The sequence below is a fragment of the Hydractinia symbiolongicarpus genome, chromosome 9 (genome assembly GCF_029227915.1).
Source record: "Hydractinia symbiolongicarpus strain clone_291-10 chromosome 9, HSymV2.1, whole genome shotgun sequence".
Classification (NCBI taxonomy): domain Eukaryota; kingdom Metazoa; phylum Cnidaria; class Hydrozoa; order Anthoathecata; family Hydractiniidae; genus Hydractinia; species Hydractinia symbiolongicarpus.
In genome coordinates this window covers 9,063,708-9,088,733 of record NC_079883.1, presented here as the reverse complement: position 1 = coordinate 9,088,733, position 25,026 = coordinate 9,063,708, and the positions used below count along the sequence as shown (strand labels likewise).

The following is a 25,026-nucleotide window of genomic DNA, read 5'->3' as shown; positions in this document are numbered from 1 at the left end:
AGAGAAAGAGAAAGGAAAGTTATGCTATTTACATCTACAATGTTTTGAAACAAGTTCACCCAGATGTCGGAGTTTCAAGCAAAGCTATGAGCATCATGAACTCATTTGTCAACGACATCTTTGAGCGCATTGCTTCCGAAGCTTCGCGTTTGGCTCTTCAAAACAAAAAGTCGACCATCTCTTCTCGTGAAATTCAAACCGCAGTACGTCTTCTCTTGCCTGGAGAACTTGCAAAACACGCAGTCAGTGAAGGAACAAAAGCCGTCACAAAATACACAAGCAGCAAGTAAACCAACGTCTACCAAACACAAACGGTCTTTTTTAAGACCACACATCTTTAAAAAAACATTTACTTGGCGTCACTACAAGTTAACCGAAGTTAATAAAACTTCTAAATAATGTGCTTAAGAACACTAGCCTACATTTAAAATACTTCCCCATGTGTGTGTGTGGATTAGCTTCACTTTTCATACGTATTATTAGCTGTACTTGCAGAAAAGACAAGTACATTGATCCATGTTATTGCTTACATTTAACTTAACCCAGCTTTTCACGGAAACACTCCCAGGCAAATTAACCCTACAAAGTATTTCTAAATTTTTTTTGTGTCATATATGACATAGTATCGTATAGCAATAAATGTAACTGTGACAAGACTTTACACATTGTGTAATTTGGAAGCGTGCACAAAGTAATGTTTTAAAAGATTTGTGGCTATAAAAATAGCCGTTTTTGTTGAGCAATGACAACGCTTAACCTCCGAATCCGTAAAGAGTTCTTCCTTGACGTTTTAAGGCATAAACAACATCCATAGCGGTAACGGTCTTGCGTTTAGCGTGCTCTGTGTAGGTTACAGCATCACGAATAACATTCTCTAAGAAAACCTTCAGTACACCTCTGGTTTCCTCATAGATAAGGCCAGAGATACGTTTGACACCACCTCGTCGAGCAAGACGTCGAATAGCAGGTTTTGTGATTCCCTGAATGTTATCACGAAGAATTTTTCGGTGACGTTTAGCACCTCCTTTTCCCAATCCTTTACCTCCTTTTCCGCGTCCAGACATATTGATATAGTTGCGTACAGAACGAGTACAAAAACAACGTTTGAGTTAACAGAATTCAGACAGCTTTAAAAAGAGGCCATAAAATTACCTACTGCTCGTGGAAACACCCTAATTAACCAATAGAGTTGCGTCATTACAAAATGTTCCGAACATTTTGTACATTTTTTTAAGTAAAACTGTAGTTTTTTTAAAAATTCGTGGTCTTAATGTTTCAGTAAGGCAATAAATTTGGCATCGTTGGAATTCGCCAAACCTTCTGCTACTTACTAAAAAAAAAAAAAGTCAAAAGCTTTTGTGTATCAGAAGATACAGCCGTTTTCCCGTAGCCAAAAAACACAGATTTTATAAAAATGTTAAAGTAATGAGCGTAATGTCATTATGCAGCCAATCAGAAATTACTTTCTTAGCACCAATCAAATGGTTTGTTTTGAACCTTAGCTGTCAATCAATATGAGAAATAAAACTTTGGCGCGATAGTGCATTTTAGACCGTCTTGTGTATCCGTACTACATCGACTTCTTAAAATATGGCTCGTACAAAGCAAACTGCACGTAAATCTACTGGAGGAAAGGCTCCACGAAAACAACTCGCCACTAAAGCTGCGAGGAAAAGCGCACCAGCTACTGGAGGAGTGAAAAAACCACATCGTTACAGACCTGGTACAGTTGCTCTCAGAGAAATCAGAAGATACCAGAAGTCAACCGAGCTCTTGATCCGCAAGTTGCCTTTCCAGCGTCTTGTGCGAGAAATTGCTCAGGACTTCAAAACAGATCTGCGATTCCAGAGCACAGCCGTTATGGCTCTGCAAGAGGCTTCTGAAGCGTACCTTGTTGGCTTGTTCGAGGATACTAACTTGTGTGCCATTCACGCAAAACGAGTTACAATCATGCCTAAAGACATCCAGTTGGCAAGAAGAATTCGTGGGGAACGTGCCTAAGCATCTTACCAAACAAAAAACGGCTATTTTTATAGCCACACATCCATAAAAAATATTACGGCTAGCTTTTTATATCAAACTTTGTTCTGCTTTCTGTTTAAATTTTATGCTACATAAAAATTTTATGCTACATAAAGTTTGACAATGTTAAAAATATGAAGGGCAAGAAAAGTAAAAGCAAGAAAATAAGAAATTTAAAAACGAAAATACTTAAACTTAGGGAATCTAATCTTAAAATTACTCTTTTTTAACTGTTTAAGTGACTTAAACAAGTTTAACTTTGTACCAAGATAATGTTTTTTTGTAAATGTGTGGCTATAAAAATAGCCGTTTGTTAATGTAATAGCCAGATACACACAAATTATTTTTTTGCGGTCTTCTTTGCTGCCTTTTTGGGAGTCTTTTTGACCTTCTTTGCTGCAGGTTTTTTAGCAACAGGCTTCTTTGTGGGTTTCTTAGCTGCTGGTTTCTTAGCCGAGGCTTTCTTTGTGGCAGGCTTCTTTGCTGCTTTCTTTGGCGTGCTCTTCTTTGCTGGCTTCTTTTTTGGTGTACTTTTCTTTGCAGTAGGCTTCTTTGCCGTTGGCTTTTTTGCTGCGGCCTTTTTCTTAGGTTTTTCTTTTTTTACCTGACCTAGCTTGAATGATCCAGAAGCACCAGTGCCTTTAGTTTGAATCAAATCGCCTGATGTTACTCCTCGTTTAAGAGCCATTTTCAGATGATGATCTGAGTTTTCAGCAACTTTGTAATTTGCATGAATATATTTTGTAATAGCTTGGCGAGATGAACCACCGCGTTCCTTTAGGGTAGCGATAGCAGCCTTGATCATGTCCACATATTTAGGGTGATCAGCTGTCTTCTTTGCAGCAGGTTTCTTCTTGGGTGCGATTTTCTTTGGAGAAGCTGCTTCACTCATTTTTAATGTTTTCTTACAACAATCCAACGATAAACGATGCTTGTTATCACAGTAGAAGTATACTAAACATTACCGTGTAAATGAGATATAATTTAAGACGGTGCGAAGTATGCGGACGTAAAAGTACCACTCCCGGGAATTGATTTGGCGCGAAAACAGAAATGTGTGTTTCTGTACATCGTATAATGTCCGTTTTGGGAGCCGCGACTATGCGAAAGCATGTTAATTTTTATTTGTAGCACGACGCAATAGTCTGAAAGAGAAGCTGCTGGAGTTTGAGGTCTTCAGCATTACATCTACTCTGTTAATTTGGGCTTCTTCCGCGCCCGTGTTAGGATTTTCATAAAGCGTTCTTTGGTTTGCGTTGCGTATGTCGGCCTACATCATCGACACGGCCTGTTTCCGGCTATTAGGAGCAATTCATATATTGGGCACTGCGTTTCGACTTTTTTATTAGACCACAGTAAAAAAATTCACTCACAGAAGTCCCTTTCTTTCATGGCTACAAACACGAAGAATTCTGTCGTAAGTAAAACGAATGCGCAAGCCAAAATAACGATGGGGCGAAGTCATAAGCATCGCCCTGTGGCCCAATGGATAAGGCATCTGACTACGAATCAGGGGATTCCAGGTTCGACTCCTGGCAGGGTCGCACTGTCGCATTTCGGCTGCATGGTCTACTGTGTAACGCGCGCGCACGTTCTGGCGTAATGCGTTGATAAACGGAATGTACGCAGTCATATTGGAAAGTAATATCACGCACTTAGTATCGTCGCCTTTGTTAGCATTCATGTAAGTTACCATCCACTCGCTACAGTCGCTCTCCATCCTACGGCTAAATCAACAGCCGTGATTTTTACTATGTCGCCGTCCATCCGTACGCGGTGACAGTTGTAAGCTTTACAGTAACGTGACATGCTCCACAAGCAGTTACGGTGTGTGGACGATGCCTATCATGGCAACGCTTGTTCTTTATCGCTTCTCGGCCTAATGGCTAAGATCAAGTGTAGTATCTGTTCTTATCAGTTTAATATCTGGTAGGCCATTCTCTGAATGGTCAGTATATTAATCTGATTTTTGGCCTTGGGTCATGGAGGTGGATTCATTCACGCCGTGACCACGGGTTGCCTTGGTGTTGCACTATTACCGATGGCGGCCCACATAAGCAATAAAAGAATAATAGCAGTCCTCTTTCCGACGGCACTCTGCATAGTCTACGGCGGGAACAAAACGCGTACACTGGGGGAGAATACAGCCTATGCCCCGCGACACGGCAGTTTATAACACACTCAAGCCACAAGCATTAACAAACTTTGAAGGGTACCCTCATGCTACGGTGCAGTTCCAACTCATACTTACCTGACGGGGAAGTAAAGACTGATCAATGAGGGTTTTCTTCCAGAGTGAGGCTCTTGCATTGCACTACGCTTGGGCTGACCTCTGCGATTACTGCAAACGTCAGTAACTCGACCGTACAATTTCTGGTAGTGGGGGCCTGCGTCCGCGCTCGCCCCCTCCTTAAGTCAAAATGAATGAGCTTAGAAAAGTTGCGCGGCCAAATGTCGGTGGTGACTTAAACGCTAAGGTAAAACCTCGCTTGGCTGTTACGAAACGTGATTGCGATATAAGTCCTCGGAAGGCGGCGGAATTTTATTTTATTTGCCATTCCGTCAGGGTTATTGGATGATCGGCAATAGATCGAGTTTGTATGCATTTGAAAGCTCTTTTTTCTCGTACTATCACCTGAAAATGTCGTAGGAAAATGTCATAGGAAACACTTTCAACAACCGCCACGTTCCTTAATTGTTATAACAAGAAATATATCACAGCACCATTGAAATGAAAAGGCAACAAATGAAAATGAAAAGCCTACGACACCGGGAGTTCCCAGGCGGTCCCCCATCCAAGTACTATCCCGGCCCGACGATGCTTAACTTCCGTGATCAGACGAGAACGGGTGTGTTCATCGTGGTATGGCCGTAGACATTAGTAGGGGCAAATACGTGCAATTTATTTTGACGTTGTGATCAAATTTTTTTATTTAATTTCTTTGAGTTACTTAGGACAAGGCGTATGCATGGATTATCTATTAGACTTTAAGGTTATAGTTTTGTGAAAAAAACAATGTTTTTTTAAAGATGTGTGGCTATAAAAATAGCCGTTGTTTTCTGAGTGTAGCGGTTTACTTCTTCTGTCCTTTGTCGTTCTTCTTTGGGAGTAAGACAGCTTGAATGTTTGGCAAAACACCACCAGCTGCAATGGTTACACCGCTCAAAAGTTTGTTTAATTCTTCATCATTACGAACAGCCAATTGTAAATGTCTTGGAATAATCCTAGCTTTTTTGTTGTCTCTTGCTGCGTTACCAGCCAACTCCAATATCTCAGCAGATAAATATTCCAAGACGGCTGCTAAGTAAACTGGTGCTCCAGATCCAATTCGGTTAGCATAGTGCCCTCTACGAAGGAATCTATGCACTCTACCGACTGGAAATTGAAGTCCAGCTCTTGAGGATCTTGTCTTGGCTTTAGCCTTAGCTTTTCCACCTTTTCCACGTCCAGACATAACTGCGATTTGATTTGTAAGTTAATACAAAAACGTACGAATATTTAACGTAAGTGTTAACGAAATAAACTTTACTCGTTTTTTCATCATAAAAATAGGATCGAAATCATGTTTTTTTAACCAATCATAATTAAGTATTAAACAAAAGATTTTTTTTTTAACCAATTAAATTGCGTATCGGCGTTTTCGGATCGAATTCGATCCGATTTTTTTACTTATAAACAAAAAGTTTTGACTTGCAGTTTAATGCTTATTTACAAGTTAAGTAGCAAAAATTTTTAACCATGTCTGACGCAGCAGCTAAAGGAGGAAAACAGGCACCTAAAGTAGCCAAGAAAGGTGAAAAAAGAGCCGGCAAAAAAGGAGGAAAGATTGGTGGAACTGGTGAAAAGAAACGCAAGAGAAAGAGAAAGGAAAGTTATGCTATTTACATCTACAATGTTTTGAAACAAGTTCACCCAGATGTCGGAGTTTCAAGCAAAGCTATGAGCATCATGAACTCATTTGTCAACGACATCTTTGAGCGCATTGCTTCCGAAGCTTCGCGTTTGGCTCTTCAAAACAAAAAGTCGACCATCTCTTCTCGTGAAATTCAAACCGCAGTACGTCTTCTCTTGCCTGGAGAACTTGCAAAACACGCAGTCAGTGAAGGAACAAAAGCCGTCACAAAATACACAAGCAGCAAGTAAACCAACGTCTACCAAACACAAACGGTCTTTTTTAAGACCACACATCTTTAAAAAAACATTTACTTGGCGTCACTACAAGTTAACCGAAGTTAATAAAACTTCTAAATAATGTGCTTAAGAACACTAGCCTACATTTAAAATACTTCCCCATGTGTGTGTGTGGATTAGCTTCACTTTTCATACGTATTATTAGCTGTACTTGCAGAAAAGACAAGTACATTGATCCATGTTATTGCTTACATTTAACTTAACCCAGCTTTTCACGGAAACACTCCCAGGCAAATTAACCCTACAAAGTATTTCTAAATTTTTTTTGTGTCATATATGACATAGTATCGTATAGCAATAAATGTAACTGTGACAAGACTTTACACATTGTGTAATTTGGAAGCGTGCACAAAGTAATGTTTTAAAAGATTTGTGGCTATAAAAATAGCCGTTTTTGTTGAGCAATGACAACGCTTAACCTCCGAATCCGTAAAGAGTTCTTCCTTGACGTTTTAAGGCATAAACAACATCCATAGCGGTAACGGTCTTGCGTTTAGCGTGCTCTGTGTAGGTTACAGCATCACGAATAACATTCTCTAAGAAAACCTTCAGTACACCTCTGGTTTCCTCATAGATAAGGCCAGAGATACGTTTGACACCACCTCGTCGAGCAAGACGTCGAATAGCAGGTTTTGTGATTCCCTGAATGTTATCACGAAGAATTTTTCGGTGACGTTTAGCACCTCCTTTTCCCAATCCTTTACCTCCTTTTCCGCGTCCAGACATATTGATATAGTTGCGTACAGAACGAGTACAAAAACAACGTTTGAGTTAACAGAATTCAGACAGCTTTAAAAAGAGGCCATAAAATTACCTACTGCTCGTGGAAACACCCTAATTAACCAATAGAGTTGCGTCATTACAAAATGTTCCGAACATTTTGTACATTTTTTTAAGTAAAACTGTAGTTTTTTTAAAAATTCGTGGTCTTAATGTTTCAGTAAGGCAATAAATTTGGCATCGTTGGAATTCGCCAAACCTTCTGCTACTTACTAAAAAAAAAAAAAGTCAAAAGCTTTTGTGTATCAGAAGATACAGCCGTTTTCCCGTAGCCAAAAAACACAGATTTTATAAAAATGTTAAAGTAATGAGCGTAATGTCATTATGCAGCCAATCAGAAATTACTTTCTTAGCACCAATCAAATGGTTTGTTTTGAACCTTAGCTGTCAATCAATATGAGAAATAAAACTTTGGCGCGATAGTGCATTTTAGACCGTCTTGTGTATCCGTACTACATCGACTTCTTAAAATATGGCTCGTACAAAGCAAACTGCACGTAAATCTACTGGAGGAAAGGCTCCACGAAAACAACTCGCCACTAAAGCTGCGAGGAAAAGCGCACCAGCTACTGGAGGAGTGAAAAAACCACATCGTTACAGACCTGGTACAGTTGCTCTCAGAGAAATCAGAAGATACCAGAAGTCAACCGAGCTCTTGATCCGCAAGTTGCCTTTCCAGCGTCTTGTGCGAGAAATTGCTCAGGACTTCAAAACAGATCTGCGATTCCAGAGCACAGCCGTTATGGCTCTGCAAGAGGCTTCTGAAGCGTACCTTGTTGGCTTGTTCGAGGATACTAACTTGTGTGCCATTCACGCAAAACGAGTTACAATCATGCCTAAAGACATCCAGTTGGCAAGAAGAATTCGTGGGGAACGTGCCTAAGCATCTTACCAAACAAAAAACGGCTATTTTTATAGCCACACATCCATAAAAAATATTACGGCTAGCTTTTTATATCAAACTTTGTTCTGCTTTCTGTTTAAATTTTATGCTACATAAAAATTTTATGCTACATAAAGTTTGACAATGTTAAAAATATGAAGGGCAAGAAAAGTAAAAGCAAGAAAATAAGAAATTTAAAAACGAAAATACTTAAACTTAGGGAATCTAATCTTAAAATTACTCTTTTTTAACTGTTTAAGTGACTTAAACAAGTTTAACTTTGTACCAAGATAATGTTTTTTTGTAAATGTGTGGCTATAAAAATAGCCGTTTGTTAATGTAATAGCCAGATACACACAAATTATTTTTTTGCGGTCTTCTTTGCTGCCTTTTTGGGAGTCTTTTTGACCTTCTTTGCTGCAGGTTTTTTAGCAACAGGCTTCTTTGTGGGTTTCTTAGCTGCTGGTTTCTTAGCCGAGGCTTTCTTTGTGGCAGGCTTCTTTGCTGCTTTCTTTGGCGTGCTCTTCTTTGCTGGCTTCTTTTTTGGTGTACTTTTCTTTGCAGTAGGCTTCTTTGCCGTTGGCTTTTTTGCTGCGGCCTTTTTCTTAGGTTTTTCTTTTTTTACCTGACCTAGCTTGAATGATCCAGAAGCACCAGTGCCTTTAGTTTGAATCAAATCGCCTGATGTTACTCCTCGTTTAAGAGCCATTTTCAGATGATGATCTGAGTTTTCAGCAACTTTGTAATTTGCATGAATATATTTTGTAATAGCTTGGCGAGATGAACCACCGCGTTCCTTTAGGGTAGCGATAGCAGCCTTGATCATGTCCACATATTTAGGGTGATCAGCTGTCTTCTTTGCAGCAGGTTTCTTCTTGGGTGCGATTTTCTTTGGAGAAGCTGCTTCACTCATTTTTAATGTTTTCTTACAACAATCCAACGATAAACGATGCTTGTTATCACAGTAGAAGTATACTAAACATTACCGTGTAAATGAGATATAATTTAAGACGGTGCGAAGTATGCGGACGTAAAAGTACCACTCCCGGGAATTGATTTGGCGCGAAAACAGAAATGTGTGTTTCTGTACATCGTATAATGTCCGTTTTGGGAGCCGCGACTATGCGAAAGCATGTTAATTTTTATTTGTAGCACGACGCAATAGTCTGAAAGAGAAGCTGCTGGAGTTTGAGGTCTTCAGCATTACATCTACTCTGTTAATTTGGGCTTCTTCCGCGCCCGTGTTAGGATTTTCATAAAGCGTTCTTTGGTTTGCGTTGCGTATGTCGGCCTACATCATCGACACGGCCTGTTTCCGGCTATTAGGAGCAATTCATATATTGGGCACTGCGTTTCGACTTTTTTATTAGACCACAGTAAAAAAATTCACTCACAGAAGTCCCTTTCTTTCATGGCTACAAACACGAAGAATTCTGTCGTAAGTAAAACGAATGCGCAAGCCAAAATAACGATGGGGCGAAGTCATAAGCATCGCCCTGTGGCCCAATGGATAAGGCATCTGACTACGAATCAGGGGATTCCAGGTTCGACTCCTGGCAGGGTCGCACTGTCGCATTTCGGCTGCATGGTCTACTGTGTAACGCGCGCGCACGTTCTGGCGTAATGCGTTGATAAACGGAATGTACGCAGTCATATTGGAAAGTAATATCACGCACTTAGTATCGTCGCCTTTGTTAGCATTCATGTAAGTTACCATCCACTCGCTACAGTCGCTCTCCATCCTACGGCTAAATCAACAGCCGTGATTTTTACTATGTCGCCGTCCATCCGTACGCGGTGACAGTTGTAAGCTTTACAGTAACGTGACATGCTCCACAAGCAGTTACGGTGTGTGGACGATGCCTATCATGGCAACGCTTGTTCTTTATCGCTTCTCGGCCTAATGGCTAAGATCAAGTGTAGTATCTGTTCTTATCAGTTTAATATCTGGTAGGCCATTCTCTGAATGGTCAGTATATTAATCTGATTTTTGGCCTTGGGTCATGGAGGTGGATTCATTCACGCCGTGACCACGGGTTGCCTTGGTGTTGCACTATTACCGATGGCGGCCCACATAAGCAATAAAAGAATAATAGCAGTCCTCTTTCCGACGGCACTCTGCATAGTCTACGGCGGGAACAAAACGCGTACACTGGGGGAGAATACAGCCTATGCCCCGCGACACGGCAGTTTATAACACACTCAAGCCACAAGCATTAACAAACTTTGAAGGGTACCCTCATGCTACGGTGCAGTTCCAACTCATACTTACCTGACGGGGAAGTAAAGACTGATCAATGAGGGTTTTCTTCCAGAGTGAGGCTCTTGCATTGCACTACGCTTGGGCTGACCTCTGCGATTACTGCAAACGTCAGTAACTCGACCGTACAATTTCTGGTAGTGGGGGCCTGCGTCCGCGCTCGCCCCCTCCTTAAGTCAAAATGAATGAGCTTAGAAAAGTTGCGCGGCCAAATGTCGGTGGTGACTTAAACGCTAAGGTAAAACCTCGCTTGGCTGTTACGAAACGTGATTGCGATATAAGTCCTCGGAAGGCGGCGGAATTTTATTTTATTTGCCATTCCGTCAGGGTTATTGGATGATCGGCAATAGATCGAGTTTGTATGCATTTGAAAGCTCTTTTTTCTCGTACTATCACCTGAAAATGTCGTAGGAAAATGTCATAGGAAACACTTTCAACAACCGCCACGTTCCTTAATTGTTATAACAAGAAATATATCACAGCACCATTGAAATGAAAAGGCAACAAATGAAAATGAAAAGCCTACGACACCGGGAGTTCCCAGGCGGTCCCCCATCCAAGTACTATCCCGGCCCGACGATGCTTAACTTCCGTGATCAGACGAGAACGGGTGTGTTCATCGTGGTATGGCCGTAGACATTAGTAGGGGCAAATACGTGCAATTTATTTTGACGTTGTGATCAAATTTTTTTATTTAATTTCTTTGAGTTACTTAGGACAAGGCGTATGCATGGATTATCTATTAGACTTTAAGGTTATAGTTTTGTGAAAAAAACAATGTTTTTTTAAAGATGTGTGGCTATAAAAATAGCCGTTGTTTTCTGAGTGTAGCGGTTTACTTCTTCTGTCCTTTGTCGTTCTTCTTTGGGAGTAAGACAGCTTGAATGTTTGGCAAAACACCACCAGCTGCAATGGTTACACCGCTCAAAAGTTTGTTTAATTCTTCATCATTACGAACAGCCAATTGTAAATGTCTTGGAATAATCCTAGCTTTTTTGTTGTCTCTTGCTGCGTTACCAGCCAACTCCAATATCTCAGCAGATAAATATTCCAAGACGGCTGCTAAGTAAACTGGTGCTCCAGATCCAATTCGGTTAGCATAGTGCCCTCTACGAAGGAATCTATGCACTCTACCGACTGGAAATTGAAGTCCAGCTCTTGAGGATCTTGTCTTGGCTTTAGCCTTAGCTTTTCCACCTTTTCCACGTCCAGACATAACTGCGATTTGATTTGTAAGTTAATACAAAAACGTACGAATATTTAACGTAAGTGTTAACGAAATAAACTTTACTCGTTTTTTCATCATAAAAATAGGATCGAAATCATGTTTTTTTAACCAATCATAATTAAGTATTAAACAAAAGATTTTTTTTTTAACCAATTAAATTGCGTATCGGCGTTTTCGGATCGAATTCGATCCGATTTTTTTACTTATAAACAAAAAGTTTTGACTTGCAGTTTAATGCTTATTTACAAGTTAAGTAGCAAAAATTTTTAACCATGTCTGACGCAGCAGCTAAAGGAGGAAAACAGGCACCTAAAGTAGCCAAGAAAGGTGAAAAAAGAGCCGGCAAAAAAGGAGGAAAGATTGGTGGAACTGGTGAAAAGAAACGCAAGAGAAAGAGAAAGGAAAGTTATGCTATTTACATCTACAATGTTTTGAAACAAGTTCACCCAGATGTCGGAGTTTCAAGCAAAGCTATGAGCATCATGAACTCATTTGTCAACGACATCTTTGAGCGCATTGCTTCCGAAGCTTCGCGTTTGGCTCTTCAAAACAAAAAGTCGACCATCTCTTCTCGTGAAATTCAAACCGCAGTACGTCTTCTCTTGCCTGGAGAACTTGCAAAACACGCAGTCAGTGAAGGAACAAAAGCCGTCACAAAATACACAAGCAGCAAGTAAACCAACGTCTACCAAACACAAACGGTCTTTTTTAAGACCACACATCTTTAAAAAAACATTTACTTGGCGTCACTACAAGTTAACCGAAGTTAATAAAACTTCTAAATAATGTGCTTAAGAACACTAGCCTACATTTAAAATACTTCCCCATGTGTGTGTGTGGATTAGCTTCACTTTTCATACGTATTATTAGCTGTACTTGCAGAAAAGACAAGTACATTGATCCATGTTATTGCTTACATTTAACTTAACCCAGCTTTTCACGGAAACACTCCCAGGCAAATTAACCCTACAAAGTATTTCTAAATTTTTTTTGTGTCATATATGACATAGTATCGTATAGCAATAAATGTAACTGTGACAAGACTTTACACATTGTGTAATTTGGAAGCGTGCACAAAGTAATGTTTTAAAAGATTTGTGGCTATAAAAATAGCCGTTTTTGTTGAGCAATGACAACGCTTAACCTCCGAATCCGTAAAGAGTTCTTCCTTGACGTTTTAAGGCATAAACAACATCCATAGCGGTAACGGTCTTGCGTTTAGCGTGCTCTGTGTAGGTTACAGCATCACGAATAACATTCTCTAAGAAAACCTTCAGTACACCTCTGGTTTCCTCATAGATAAGGCCAGAGATACGTTTGACACCACCTCGTCGAGCAAGACGTCGAATAGCAGGTTTTGTGATTCCCTGAATGTTATCACGAAGAATTTTTCGGTGACGTTTAGCACCTCCTTTTCCCAATCCTTTACCTCCTTTTCCGCGTCCAGACATATTGATATAGTTGCGTACAGAACGAGTACAAAAACAACGTTTGAGTTAACAGAATTCAGACAGCTTTAAAAAGAGGCCATAAAATTACCTACTGCTCGTGGAAACACCCTAATTAACCAATAGAGTTGCGTCATTACAAAATGTTCCGAACATTTTGTACATTTTTTTAAGTAAAACTGTAGTTTTTTTAAAAATTCGTGGTCTTAATGTTTCAGTAAGGCAATAAATTTGGCATCGTTGGAATTCGCCAAACCTTCTGCTACTTACTAAAAAAAAAAAAAGTCAAAAGCTTTTGTGTATCAGAAGATACAGCCGTTTTCCCGTAGCCAAAAAACACAGATTTTATAAAAATGTTAAAGTAATGAGCGTAATGTCATTATGCAGCCAATCAGAAATTACTTTCTTAGCACCAATCAAATGGTTTGTTTTGAACCTTAGCTGTCAATCAATATGAGAAATAAAACTTTGGCGCGATAGTGCATTTTAGACCGTCTTGTGTATCCGTACTACATCGACTTCTTAAAATATGGCTCGTACAAAGCAAACTGCACGTAAATCTACTGGAGGAAAGGCTCCACGAAAACAACTCGCCACTAAAGCTGCGAGGAAAAGCGCACCAGCTACTGGAGGAGTGAAAAAACCACATCGTTACAGACCTGGTACAGTTGCTCTCAGAGAAATCAGAAGATACCAGAAGTCAACCGAGCTCTTGATCCGCAAGTTGCCTTTCCAGCGTCTTGTGCGAGAAATTGCTCAGGACTTCAAAACAGATCTGCGATTCCAGAGCACAGCCGTTATGGCTCTGCAAGAGGCTTCTGAAGCGTACCTTGTTGGCTTGTTCGAGGATACTAACTTGTGTGCCATTCACGCAAAACGAGTTACAATCATGCCTAAAGACATCCAGTTGGCAAGAAGAATTCGTGGGGAACGTGCCTAAGCATCTTACCAAACAAAAAACGGCTATTTTTATAGCCACACATCCATAAAAAATATTACGGCTAGCTTTTTATATCAAACTTTGTTCTGCTTTCTGTTTAAATTTTATGCTACATAAAAATTTTATGCTACATAAAGTTTGACAATGTTAAAAATATGAAGGGCAAGAAAAGTAAAAGCAAGAAAATAAGAAATTTAAAAACGAAAATACTTAAACTTAGGGAATCTAATCTTAAAATTACTCTTTTTTAACTGTTTAAGTGACTTAAACAAGTTTAACTTTGTACCAAGATAATGTTTTTTTGTAAATGTGTGGCTATAAAAATAGCCGTTTGTTAATGTAATAGCCAGATACACACAAATTATTTTTTTGCGGTCTTCTTTGCTGCCTTTTTGGGAGTCTTTTTGACCTTCTTTGCTGCAGGTTTTTTAGCAACAGGCTTCTTTGTGGGTTTCTTAGCTGCTGGTTTCTTAGCCGAGGCTTTCTTTGTGGCAGGCTTCTTTGCTGCTTTCTTTGGCGTGCTCTTCTTTGCTGGCTTCTTTTTTGGTGTACTTTTCTTTGCAGTAGGCTTCTTTGCCCTTGGCTTTTTTGCTGCGGCCTTTTTCTTAGGTTTTTCTTTTTTTACCTGACCTAGCTTGAATGATCCAGAAGCACCAGTGCCTTTAGTTTGAATCAAATCGCCTGATGTTACTCCTCGTTTAAGAGCCATTTTCAGATGATGATCTGAGTTTTCAGCAACTTTGTAATTTGCATGAATATATTTTGTAATAGCTTGGCGAGATGAACCACCGCGTTCCTTTAGGGTAGCGATAGCAGCCTTGATCATGTCCACATATTTAGGGTGATCAGCTGTCTTCTTTGCAGCAGGTTTCTTCTTGGGTGCGATTTTCTTTGGAGAAGCTGCTTCACTCATTTTTAATGTTTTCTTACAACAATCCAACGATAAACGATGCTTGTTATCACAGTAGAAGTATACTAAACATTACCGTGTAAATGAGATATAATTTAAGACGGTGCGAAGTATGCGGACGTAAAAGTACCACTCCCGGGAATTGATTTGGCGCGAAAACAGAAATGTGTGTTTCTGTACATCGTATAATGTCCGTTTTGGGAGCCGCGACTATGCGAAAGCATGTTAATTTTTATTTGTAGCACGACGCAATAGTCTGAAAGAGAAGCTGCTGGAGTTTGAGGTCTTCAGCATTACATCTACTCTGTTAATTTGGGCTTCTTCCGCGCCCGTGTTAGGATTTTCATAAAGCGTTCTTTGGTTTGCGTTGCGTATGTCGGCCTACATCATCGACACGGCCTGTTTCCGGCTATTAGGAGCAATTCATATATTGGGCACTGCGTTTCGACTTTTTTATTAGACCACAGTAAAAAAATTCACTCACAGAAGTCCCTTTCTTTCATGGCTACAAACACGAAGAATTCTGTCGTAAGTAAAACGAATGCGCAAGCCAAAATAACGATGGGGCGAAGTCATAAGCATCGCCCTGTGGCCCAATGGATAAGGCATCTGACTACGAATCAGGGGATTCCAGGTTCGACTCCTGGCAGGGTCGCACTGTCGCATTTCGGCTGCATGGTCTACTGTGTAACGCGCGCGCACGTTCTGGCGTAATGCGTTGATAAACGGAATGTACGCAGTCATATTGGAAAGTAATATCACGCACTTAGTATCGTCGCCTTTGTTAGCATTCATGTAAGTTACCATCCACTCGCTACAGTCGCTCTCCATCCTACGGCTAAATCAACAGCCGTGATTTTTACTATGTCGCCGTCCATCCGTACGCGGTGACAGTTGTAAGCTTTACAGTAACGTGACATGCTCCACAAGCAGTTACGGTGTGTGGACGATGCCTATCATGGCAACGCTTGTTCTTTATCGCTTCTCGGCCTAATGGCTAAGATCAAGTGTAGTATCTGTTCTTATCAGTTTAATATCTGGTAGGCCATTCTCTGAATGGTCAGTATATTAATCTGATTTTTGGCCTTGGGTCATGGAGGTGGATTCATTCACGCCGTGACCACGGGTTGCCTTGGTGTTGCACTATTACCGATGGCGGCCCACATAAGCAATAAAAGAATAATAGCAGTCCTCTTTCCGACGGCACTCTGCATAGTCTACGGCGGGAACAAAACGCGTACACTGGGGGAGAATACAGCCTATGCCCCGCGACACGGCAGTTTATAACACACTCAAGCCACAAGCATTAACAAACTTTGAAGGGTACCCTCATGCTACGGTGCAGTTCCAACTCATACTTACCTGACGGGGAAGTAAAGACTGATCAATGAGGGTTTTCTTCCAGAGTGAGGCTCTTGCATTGCACTACGCTTGGGCTGACCTCTGCGATTACTGCAAACGTCAGTAACTCGACCGTACAATTTCTGGTAGTGGGGGCCTGCGTCCGCGCTCGCCCCCTCCTTAAGTCAAAATGAATGAGCTTAGAAAAGTTGCGCGGCCAAATGTCGGTGGTGACTTAAACGCTAAGGTAAAACCTCGCTTGGCTGTTACGAAACGTGATTGCGATATAAGTCCTCGGAAGGCGGCGGAATTTTATTTTATTTGCCATTCCGTCAGGGTTATTGGATGATCGGCAATAGATCGAGTTTGTATGCATTTGAAAGCTCTTTTTTCTCGTACTATCACCTGAAAATGTCGTAGGAAAATGTCATAGGAAACACTTTCAACAACCGCCACGTTCCTTAATTGTTATAACAAGAAATATATCACAGCACCATTGAAATGAAAAGGCAACAAATGAAAATGAAAAGCCTACGACACCGGGAGTTCCCAGGCGGTCCCCCATCCAAGTACTATCCCGGCCCGACGATGCTTAACTTCCGTGATCAGACGAGAACGGGTGTGTTCATCGTGGTATGGCCGTAGACATTAGTAGGGGCAAATACGTGCAATTTATTTTGACGTTGTGATCAAATTTTTTTATTTAATTTCTTTGAGTTACTTAGGACAAGGCGTATGCATGGATTATCTATTAGACTTTAAGGTTATAGTTTTGTGAAAAAAACAATGTTTTTTTAAAGATGTGTGGCTATAAAAATAGCCGTTGTTTTCTGAGTGTAGCGGTTTACTTCTTCTGTCCTTTGTCGTTCTTCTTTGGGAGTAAGACAGCTTGAATGTTTGGCAAAACACCACCAGCTGCAATGGTTACACCGCTCAAAAGTTTGTTTAATTCTTCATCATTACGAACAGCCAATTGTAAATGTCTTGGAATAATCCTAGCTTTTTTGTTGTCTCTTGCTGCGTTACCAGCCAACTCCAATATCTCAGCAGATAAATATTCCAAGACGGCTGCTAAGTAAACTGGTGCTCCAGATCCAATTCGGTTAGCATAGTGCCCTCTACGAAGGAATCTATGCACTCTACCGACTGGAAATTGAAGTCCAGCTCTTGAGGATCTTGTCTTGGCTTTAGCCTTAGCTTTTCCACCTTTTCCACGTCCAGACATAACTGCGATTTGATTTGTAAGTTAATACAAAAACGTACGAATATTTAACGTAAGTGTTAACGAAATAAACTTTACTCGTTTTTTCATCATAAAAATAGGATCGAAATCATGTTTTTTTAACCAATCATAATTAAGTATTAAACAAAAGATTTTTTTTTTAACCAATTAAATTGCGTATCGGCGTTTTCGGATCGAATTCGATCCGATTTTTTTACTTATAAACAAAAAGTTTTGACTTGCAGTTTAATGCTTATTTACAAGTTAAGTAGCAAAAATTTTTAACCATGTCTGACGCAGCAGCTAAAGGAGGAAAACAGGCACCTAAAGTAGCCAAGAAAGGTGAAAAAAGAGCCGGCAAAAAAGGAGGAAAGATTGGTGGAACTGGTGAAAAGAAACGCAAGAGAAAGAGAAAGGAAAGTTATGCTATTTACATCTACAATGTTTTGAAACAAGTTCACCCAGATGTCGGAGTTTCAAGCAAAGCTATGAGCATCATGAACTCATTTGTCAACGACATCTTTGAGCGCATTGCTTCCGAAGCTTCGCGTTTGGCTCTTCAAAACAAAAAGTCGACCATCTCTTCTCGTGAAATTCAAACCGCAGTACGTCTTCTCTTGCCTGGAGAACTTGCAAAACACGCAGTCAGTGAAGGAACAAAAGCCGTCACAAAATACACAAGCAGCAAGTAAACCAACGTCTACCAAACACAAACGGTCTTTTTTAAGACCACACATCTTTAAAAAAACATTTACTTGGCGTCACTACAAGTTAACCGAAGTTAATAAAACTTCTAAATAATGTGCTTAAGAACACTAGCCTACATTTAAAATACTTCCCCATGTGTGTGTGTGGATTAGCTTCACTTTTCATACGTATTATTAGCTGTACTTGCAGAAAAGACAAGTACATTGATCCATGTTATTGCTTACATTTAACTTAACCCAGCTTTTCACGGAAACACTCCCAGGCAAATTAACCCTACAAAGTATTTCTAAATTTTTTTTGTGTCATATATGACATAGTATCGTATAGCAATAAATGTAACTGTGACAAGACTTTACACATTGTGTAATTTGGAAGCGTGCACAAAGTAATGTTTTAAAAGATTTGTGGCTATAAAAATAGCCGTTTTTGTTGAGCAATGACAACGCTTAACCTCCGAATCCGTAAAGAGTTCTTCCTTGACGTTTTAAGGCATAAACAACATCCATAGCGGTAACGGTCTTGCGTTTAGCGTGCTCTGTGTAGGTTACAGCATCACGAATAACATTCTCTAAGAAAACCTTCAGTACACCTCTGGTTTCCTCATAGATAAGGCCAGAGATACGTTTGACACCACCTCGTCGAGCAAGACGTCGAATAGCAGGTTTTGTGATTCCCTGAATGTTATCACGAAGAATTTTTCGGTGACGTTTAGCACCTCCTTTTCCCAATCCTTTACCTCCTTTTCCGCGTCCAGACATATTGATATAGTTGCGTACAGAACGAGTACAAAAACAACGTTTGAGTTAACAGAATTCAGACAGCTTTAAAAAGAGGCCATAAAATTACCTACTGCTCGTGGAAACACCCTAATTAACCAATAGAGTTGCGTCATTACAAAATGTTCCGAACATTTTGTACATTTTTTTAAGTAAAACTGTAGTTTTTTTAAAAATTCGTGGTCTTAATGTTTCAGTAAGGCAATAAATTTGGCATCGTTGGAATTCGCCAAACCTTCTGCTACTTACTAAAAAAAAAAAAAGTCAAAAGCTTTTGTGTATCAGAAGATACAGCCGTTTTCCCGTAGCCAAAAAACACAGATTTTATAAAAATGTTAAAGTAATGAGCGTAATGTCATTATGCAGCCAATCAGAAATTACTTTCTTAGCACCAATCAAATGGTTTGTTTTGAACCTTAGCTGTCAATCAATATGAGAAATAAAACTTTGGCGCGATAGTGCATTTTAGACCGTCTTGTGTATCCGTACTACATCGACTTCTTAAAATATGGCTCGTACAAAGCAAACTGCACGTAAATCTACTGGAGGAAAGGCTCCACGAAAACAACTCGCCACTAAAGCTGCGAGGAAAAGCGCACCAGCTACTGGAGGAGTGAAAAAACCACATCGTTACAGACCTGGTACAGTTGCTCTCAGAGAAATCAGAAGATACCAGAAGTCAACCGAGCTCTTGATCCGCAAGTTGCCTTTCCAGCGTCTTGTGCGAGAAATTGCTCAGGACTTCAAAACAGATCTGCGATTCCAGAGCACAGCCGTTATGGCTCTGCAAGAGGCTTCTGAAGCGTACCTTGTTGGCTTGTTCGAGGATACTAACTTGTGTGCCATTCACGCAAAACGAGTTACAATCATGCCTAAAGACATCCAGTTGGCAAGAAGAATTCGTGGGGAACGTGCCTAAGCATCTTACCAAACAAAAAACGGCTATTTTTATAGCCACACATCCATAAAAAATATTACGGCTAGCTTTTTATATCAAACTTTGTTCTGCTTTCTGTTTAAATTTTATGCTACATAAAAATTTTATGCTACATAAAGTTTGACAATGTTAAAAATATGAAGGGCAAGAAAAGTAAAAGCAAGAAAATAAGAAATTTAAAAACGAAAATACTTAAACTTAGGGAATCTAATCTTAAAATTACTCTTTTTTAACTGTTTAAGTGACTTAAACAAGTTTAACTTTGTACCAAGATAATGTTTTTTTGTAAATGTGTGGCTATAAAAATAGCCGTTTGTTAATGTAATAGCCAGATACACACAAATTATTTTTTTGCGGTCTTCTTTGCTGCCTTTTTGGGAGTCTTTTTGACCTTCTTTGCTGCAGGTTTTTTAGCAACAGGCTTCTTTGTGGGTTTCTTAGCTGCTGGTTTCTTAGCCGAGGCTTTCTTTGTGGCAGGCTTCTTTGCTGCTTTCTTTGGCGTGCTCTTCTTTGCTGGCTTCTTTTTTGGTGTACTTTTCTTTGCAGTAGGCTTCTTTGCCGTTGGCTTTTTTGCTGCGGCCTTTTTCTTAGGTTTTTCTTTTTTTACCTGACCTAGCTTGAATGATCCAGAAGCACCAGTGCCTTTAGTTTGAATCAAATCGCCTGATGTTACTCCTCGTTTAAGAGCCATTTTCAGATGATGATCTGAGTTTTCAGCAACTTTGTAATTTGCATGAATATATTTTGTAATAGCTTGGCGAGATGAACCACCGCGTTCCTTTAGGGTAGCGATAGCAGCCTTGATCATGTCCACATATTTAGGGTGATCAGCTGTCTTCTTTGCAGCAGGTTTCTTCTTGGGTGCGATTTTCTTTGGAGAAGCTGCTTCACTCATTTTTAATGTTTTCTTACAACAATCCAACGATAAACGATGCTTGTTATCACAGTAGAAGTATACTAAACATTACCGTGTAAATGAGATATAATTTAAGACGGTGCGAAGTATGCGGACGTAAAAGTACCACTCCCGGGAATTGATTTGGCGCGAAAACAGAAATGTGTGTTTCTGTACATCGTATAATGTCCGTTTTGGGAGCCGCGACTATGCGAAAGCATGTTAATTTTTATTTGTAGCACGACGCAATAGTCTGAAAGAGAAGCTGCTGGAGTTTGAGGTCTTCAGCATTACATCTACTCTGTTAATTTGGGCTTCTTCCGCGCCCGTGTTAGGATTTTCATAAAGCGTTCTTTGGTTTGCGTTGCGTATGTCGGCCTACATCATCGACACGGCCTGTTTCCGGCTATTAGGAGCAATTCATATATTGGGCACTGCGTTTCGACTTTTTTATTAGACCACAGTAAAAAAATTCACTCACAGAAGTCCCTTTCTTTCATGGCTACAAACACGAAGAATTCTGTCGTAAGTAAAACGAATGCGCAAGCCAAAATAACGATGGGGCGAAGTCATAAGCATCGCCCTGTGGCCCAATGGATAAGGCATCTGACTACGAATCAGGGGATTCCAGGTTCGACTCCTGGCAGGGTCGCACTGTCGCATTTCGGCTGCATGGTCTACTGTGTAACGCGCGCGCACGTTCTGGCGTAATGCGTTGATAAACGGAATGTACGCAGTCATATTGGAAAGTAATATCACGCACTTAGTATCGTCGCCTTTGTTAGCATTCATGTAAGTTACCATCCACTCGCTACAGTCGCTCTCCATCCTACGGCTAAATCAACAGCCGTGATTTTTACTATGTCGCCGTCCATCCGTACGCGGTGACAGTTGTAAGCTTTACAGTAACGTGACATGCTCCACAAGCAGTTACGGTGTGTGGACGATGCCTATCATGGCAACGCTTGTTCTTTATCGCTTCTCGGCCTAATGGCTAAGATCAAGTGTAGTATCTGTTCTTATCAGTTTAATATCTGGTAGGCCATTCTCTGAATGGTCAGTATATTAATCTGATTTTTGGCCTTGGGTCATGGAGGTGGATTCATTCACGCCGTGACCACGGGTTGCCTTGGTGTTGCACTATTACCGATGGCGGCCCACATAAGCAATAAAAGAATAATAGCAGTCCTCTTTCCGACGGCACTCTGCATAGTCTACGGCGGGAACAAAACGCGTACACTGGGGGAGAATACAGCCTATGCCCCGCGACACGGCAGTTTATAACACACTCAAGCCACAAGCATTAACAAACTTTGAAGGGTACCCTCATGCTACGGTGCAGTTCCAACTCATACTTACCTGACGGGGAAGTAAAGACTGATCAATGAGGGTTTTCTTCCAGAGTGAGGCTCTTGCATTGCACTACGCTTGGGCTGACCTCTGCGATTACTGCAAACGTCAGTAACTCGACCGTACAATTTCTGGTAGTGGGGGCCTGCGTCCGCGCTCGCCCCCTCCTTAAGTCAAAATGAATGAGCTTAGAAAAGTTGCGCGGCCAAATGTCGGTGGTGACTTAAACGCTAAGGTAAAACCTCGCTTGGCTGTTACGAAACGTGATTGCGATATAAGTCCTCGGAAGGCGGCGGAATTTTATTTTATTTGCCATTCCGTCAGGGTTATTGGATGATCGGCAATAGATCGAGTTTGTATGCATTTGAAAGCTCTTTTTTCTCGTACTATCACCTGAAAATGTCGTAGGAAAATGTCATAGGAAACACTTTCAACAACCGCCACGTTCCTTAATTGTTATAACAAGAAATATATCACAGCACCATTGAAATGAAAAGGCAACAAATGAAAATGAAAAGCCTACGACACCGGGAGTTCCCAGGCGGTCCCCCATCCAAGTACTATCCCGGCCCGACGATGCTTAACTTCCGTGATCAGACGAGAACGGGTGTGTTCATCGTGGTATGGCCGTAGACATTAGTAGGGGCAAATACGTGCAATTTATTTTGACGTTGTGATCAAATTTTTTTATTTAATTTCTTTGAGTTACTTAGGACAAGGCGTATGCATGGATTATCTATTAGACTTTAAGGTTATAGTTTTGTGAAAAAAACAATGTTTTTTTAAAGATGTGTGGCTATAAAAATAGCCGTTGTTTTCTGAGTGTAGCGGTTTACTTCTTCTGTCCTTTGTCGTTCTTCTTTGGGAGTAAGACAGCTTGAATGTTTGGCAAAACACCACCAGCTGCAATGGTTACACCGCTCAAAAGTTTGTTTAATTCTTCATCATTACGAACAGCCAATTGTAAATGTCTTGGAATAATCCTAGCTTTTTTGTTGTCTCTTGCTGCGTTACCAGCCAACTCCAATATCTCAGCAGATAAATATTCCAAGACGGCTGCTAAGTAAACTGGTGCTCCAGATCCAATTCGGTTAGCATAGTGCCCTCTACGAAGGAATCTATGCACTCTACCGACTGGAAATTGAAGTCCAGCTCTTGAGGATCTTGTCTTGGCTTTAGCCTTAGCTTTTCCACCTTTTCCACGTCCAGACATAACTGCGATTTGATTTGTAAGTTAATACAAAAACGTACGAATATTTAACGTAAGTGTTAACGAAATAAACTTTACTCGTTTTTTCATCATAAAAATAGGATCGAAATCATGTTTTTTTAACCAATCATAATTAAGTATTAAACAAAAGATTTTTTTTTTAACCAATTAAATTGCGTATCGGCGTTTTCGGATCGAATTCGATCCGATTTTTTTACTTATAAACAAAAAGTTTTGACTTGCAGTTTAATGCTTATTTACAAGTTAAGTAGCAAAAATTTTTAACCATGTCTGACGCAGCAGCTAAAGGAGGAAAACAGGCACCTAAAGTAGCCAAGAAAGGTGAAAAAAGAGCCGGCAAAAAAGGAGGAAAGATTGGTGGAACTGGTGAAAAGAAACGCAAGAGAAAGAGAAAGGAAAGTTATGCTATTTACATCTACAATGTTTTGAAACAAGTTCACCCAGATGTCGGAGTTTCAAGCAAAGCTATGAGCATCATGAACTCATTTGTCAACGACATCTTTGAGCGCATTGCTTCCGAAGCTTCGCGTTTGGCTCTTCAAAACAAAAAGTCGACCATCTCTTCTCGTGAAATTCAAACCGCAGTACGTCTTCTCTTGCCTGGAGAACTTGCAAAACACGCAGTCAGTGAAGGAACAAAAGCCGTCACAAAATACACAAGCAGCAAGTAAACCAACGTCTACCAAACACAAACGGTCTTTTTTAAGACCACACATCTTTAAAAAAACATTTACTTGGCGTCACTACAAGTTAACCAAAGTTAATAAAACTTCTAAATAATGTGCTTAAGAACACTAGCCTACATTTAAAATACTTCCCCATGTGTGTGTGTGGATTAGCTTCACTTTTCATACGTATTATTAGCTGTACTTGCAGAAAAGACAAGTACATTGATCCATGTTATTGCTTACATTTAACTTAACCCAGCTTTTCACGGAAACACTCCCAGGCAAATTAACCCTACAAAGTATTTCTAAATTTTTTTTGTGTCATATATGACATAGTATCGTATAGCAATAAATGTAACTGTGACAAGACTTTACACATTGTGTAATTTGGAAGCGTGCACAAAGTAATGTTTTAAAAGATTTGTGGCTATAAAAATAGCCGTTTTTGTTGAGCAATGACAACGCTTAACCTCCGAATCCGTAAAGAGTTCTTCCTTGACGTTTTAAGGCATAAACAACATCCATAGCGGTAACGGTCTTGCGTTTAGCGTGCTCTGTGTAGGTTACAGCATCACGAATAACATTCTCTAAGAAAACCTTCAGTACACCTCTGGTTTCCTCATAGATAAGGCCAGAGATACGTTTGACACCACCTCGTCGAGCAAGACGTCGAATAGCAGGTTTTGTGATTCCCTGAATGTTATCACGAAGAATTTTTCGGTGACGTTTAGCACCTCCTTTTCCCAATCCTTTACCTCCTTTTCCGCGTCCAGACATATTGATATAGTTGCGTACAGAACGAGTACAAAAACAACGTTTGAGTTAACAGAATTCAGACAGCTTTAAAAAGAGGCCATAAAATTACCTACTGCTCGTGGAAACACCCTAATTAACCAATAGAGTTGCGTCATTACAAAATGTTCCGAACATTTTGTACATTTTTTTAAGTAAAACTGTAGTTTTTTTAAAAATTCGTGGTCTTAATGTTTCAGTAAGGCAATAAATTTGGCATCGTTGGAATTCGCCAAACCTTCTGCTACTTACTAAAAAAAAAAAAAGTCAAAAGCTTTTGTGTATCAGAAGATACAGCCGTTTTCCCGTAGCCAAAAAACACAGATTTTATAAAAATGTTAAAGTAATGAGCGTAATGTCATTATGCAGCCAATCAGAAATTACTTTCTTAGCACCAATCAAATGGTTTGTTTTGAACCTTAGCTGTCAATCAATATGAGAAA

At 40.1% G+C, this 25,026-nt stretch overlaps 1 protein-coding gene and 12 non-coding genes across 13 annotated transcripts; 8 read left to right on the top strand and 5 right to left on the bottom strand.

Moving 5' to 3' along the window:
• Window positions 1-3,888: 3,888 nt before the first annotated feature.
• LOC130660879 (U2 spliceosomal RNA) lies at window positions 3,889-4,080 on the top strand. The gene has a single exon (XR_008988076.1). It is a non-coding gene; the product is annotated as a U2 spliceosomal RNA (small nuclear RNA).
• Window positions 4,081-4,265: 185 nt separating this feature from the next.
• LOC130659828 (U1 spliceosomal RNA) lies at window positions 4,266-4,430 on the top strand. Its single transcript, XR_008987032.1, has one exon. It is a non-coding gene; the product is annotated as a U1 spliceosomal RNA (small nuclear RNA).
• Window positions 4,431-4,780: 350 nt separating this feature from the next.
• Window positions 4,781-4,899, bottom strand: LOC130661560 (5S ribosomal RNA). Its single transcript, XR_008988738.1, has one exon. It is a non-coding gene; the product is annotated as a 5S ribosomal RNA (ribosomal RNA).
• A 4,865-nt stretch (window positions 4,900-9,764) lies between these two features.
• On the top strand, window positions 9,765-9,956 carry LOC130660878 (U2 spliceosomal RNA). Its single transcript, XR_008988074.1, has one exon. It is a non-coding gene; the product is annotated as a U2 spliceosomal RNA (small nuclear RNA).
• A 185-nt stretch (window positions 9,957-10,141) lies between these two features.
• Window positions 10,142-10,306, top strand: LOC130659827 (U1 spliceosomal RNA). Its single transcript, XR_008987031.1, has one exon. It is a non-coding gene; the product is annotated as a U1 spliceosomal RNA (small nuclear RNA).
• Window positions 10,307-10,656: 350 nt separating this feature from the next.
• On the bottom strand, window positions 10,657-10,775 carry LOC130661559 (5S ribosomal RNA). The gene has a single exon (XR_008988737.1). It is a non-coding gene; the product is annotated as a 5S ribosomal RNA (ribosomal RNA).
• Window positions 10,776-14,147: 3,372 nt separating this feature from the next.
• On the bottom strand, window positions 14,148-14,654 carry LOC130657987 (histone H1-delta-like; the record flags this gene model as incomplete). The annotated part of the gene is made up of 1 exon (XM_057460998.1): window positions 14,148-14,654. A coding segment is annotated over one exon (507 nt), but the record flags the coding sequence as incomplete, so codon positions are not given.
• A 986-nt stretch (window positions 14,655-15,640) lies between these two features.
• Window positions 15,641-15,832, top strand: LOC130660876 (U2 spliceosomal RNA). Its single transcript, XR_008988072.1, has one exon. It is a non-coding gene; the product is annotated as a U2 spliceosomal RNA (small nuclear RNA).
• Window positions 15,833-16,017: 185 nt separating this feature from the next.
• Window positions 16,018-16,182, top strand: LOC130659826 (U1 spliceosomal RNA). The gene has a single exon (XR_008987029.1). It is a non-coding gene; the product is annotated as a U1 spliceosomal RNA (small nuclear RNA).
• Window positions 16,183-16,532: 350 nt separating this feature from the next.
• LOC130661557 (5S ribosomal RNA) lies at window positions 16,533-16,651 on the bottom strand. Its single transcript, XR_008988735.1, has one exon. It is a non-coding gene; the product is annotated as a 5S ribosomal RNA (ribosomal RNA).
• A 4,865-nt stretch (window positions 16,652-21,516) lies between these two features.
• On the top strand, window positions 21,517-21,708 carry LOC130660875 (U2 spliceosomal RNA). The gene has a single exon (XR_008988071.1). It is a non-coding gene; the product is annotated as a U2 spliceosomal RNA (small nuclear RNA).
• A 185-nt stretch (window positions 21,709-21,893) lies between these two features.
• LOC130659824 (U1 spliceosomal RNA) lies at window positions 21,894-22,058 on the top strand. The gene has a single exon (XR_008987027.1). It is a non-coding gene; the product is annotated as a U1 spliceosomal RNA (small nuclear RNA).
• Window positions 22,059-22,408: 350 nt separating this feature from the next.
• On the bottom strand, window positions 22,409-22,527 carry LOC130661556 (5S ribosomal RNA). Its single transcript, XR_008988734.1, has one exon. It is a non-coding gene; the product is annotated as a 5S ribosomal RNA (ribosomal RNA).
• Between the last annotated feature and the right edge of the window lie 2,499 nt (window positions 22,528-25,026).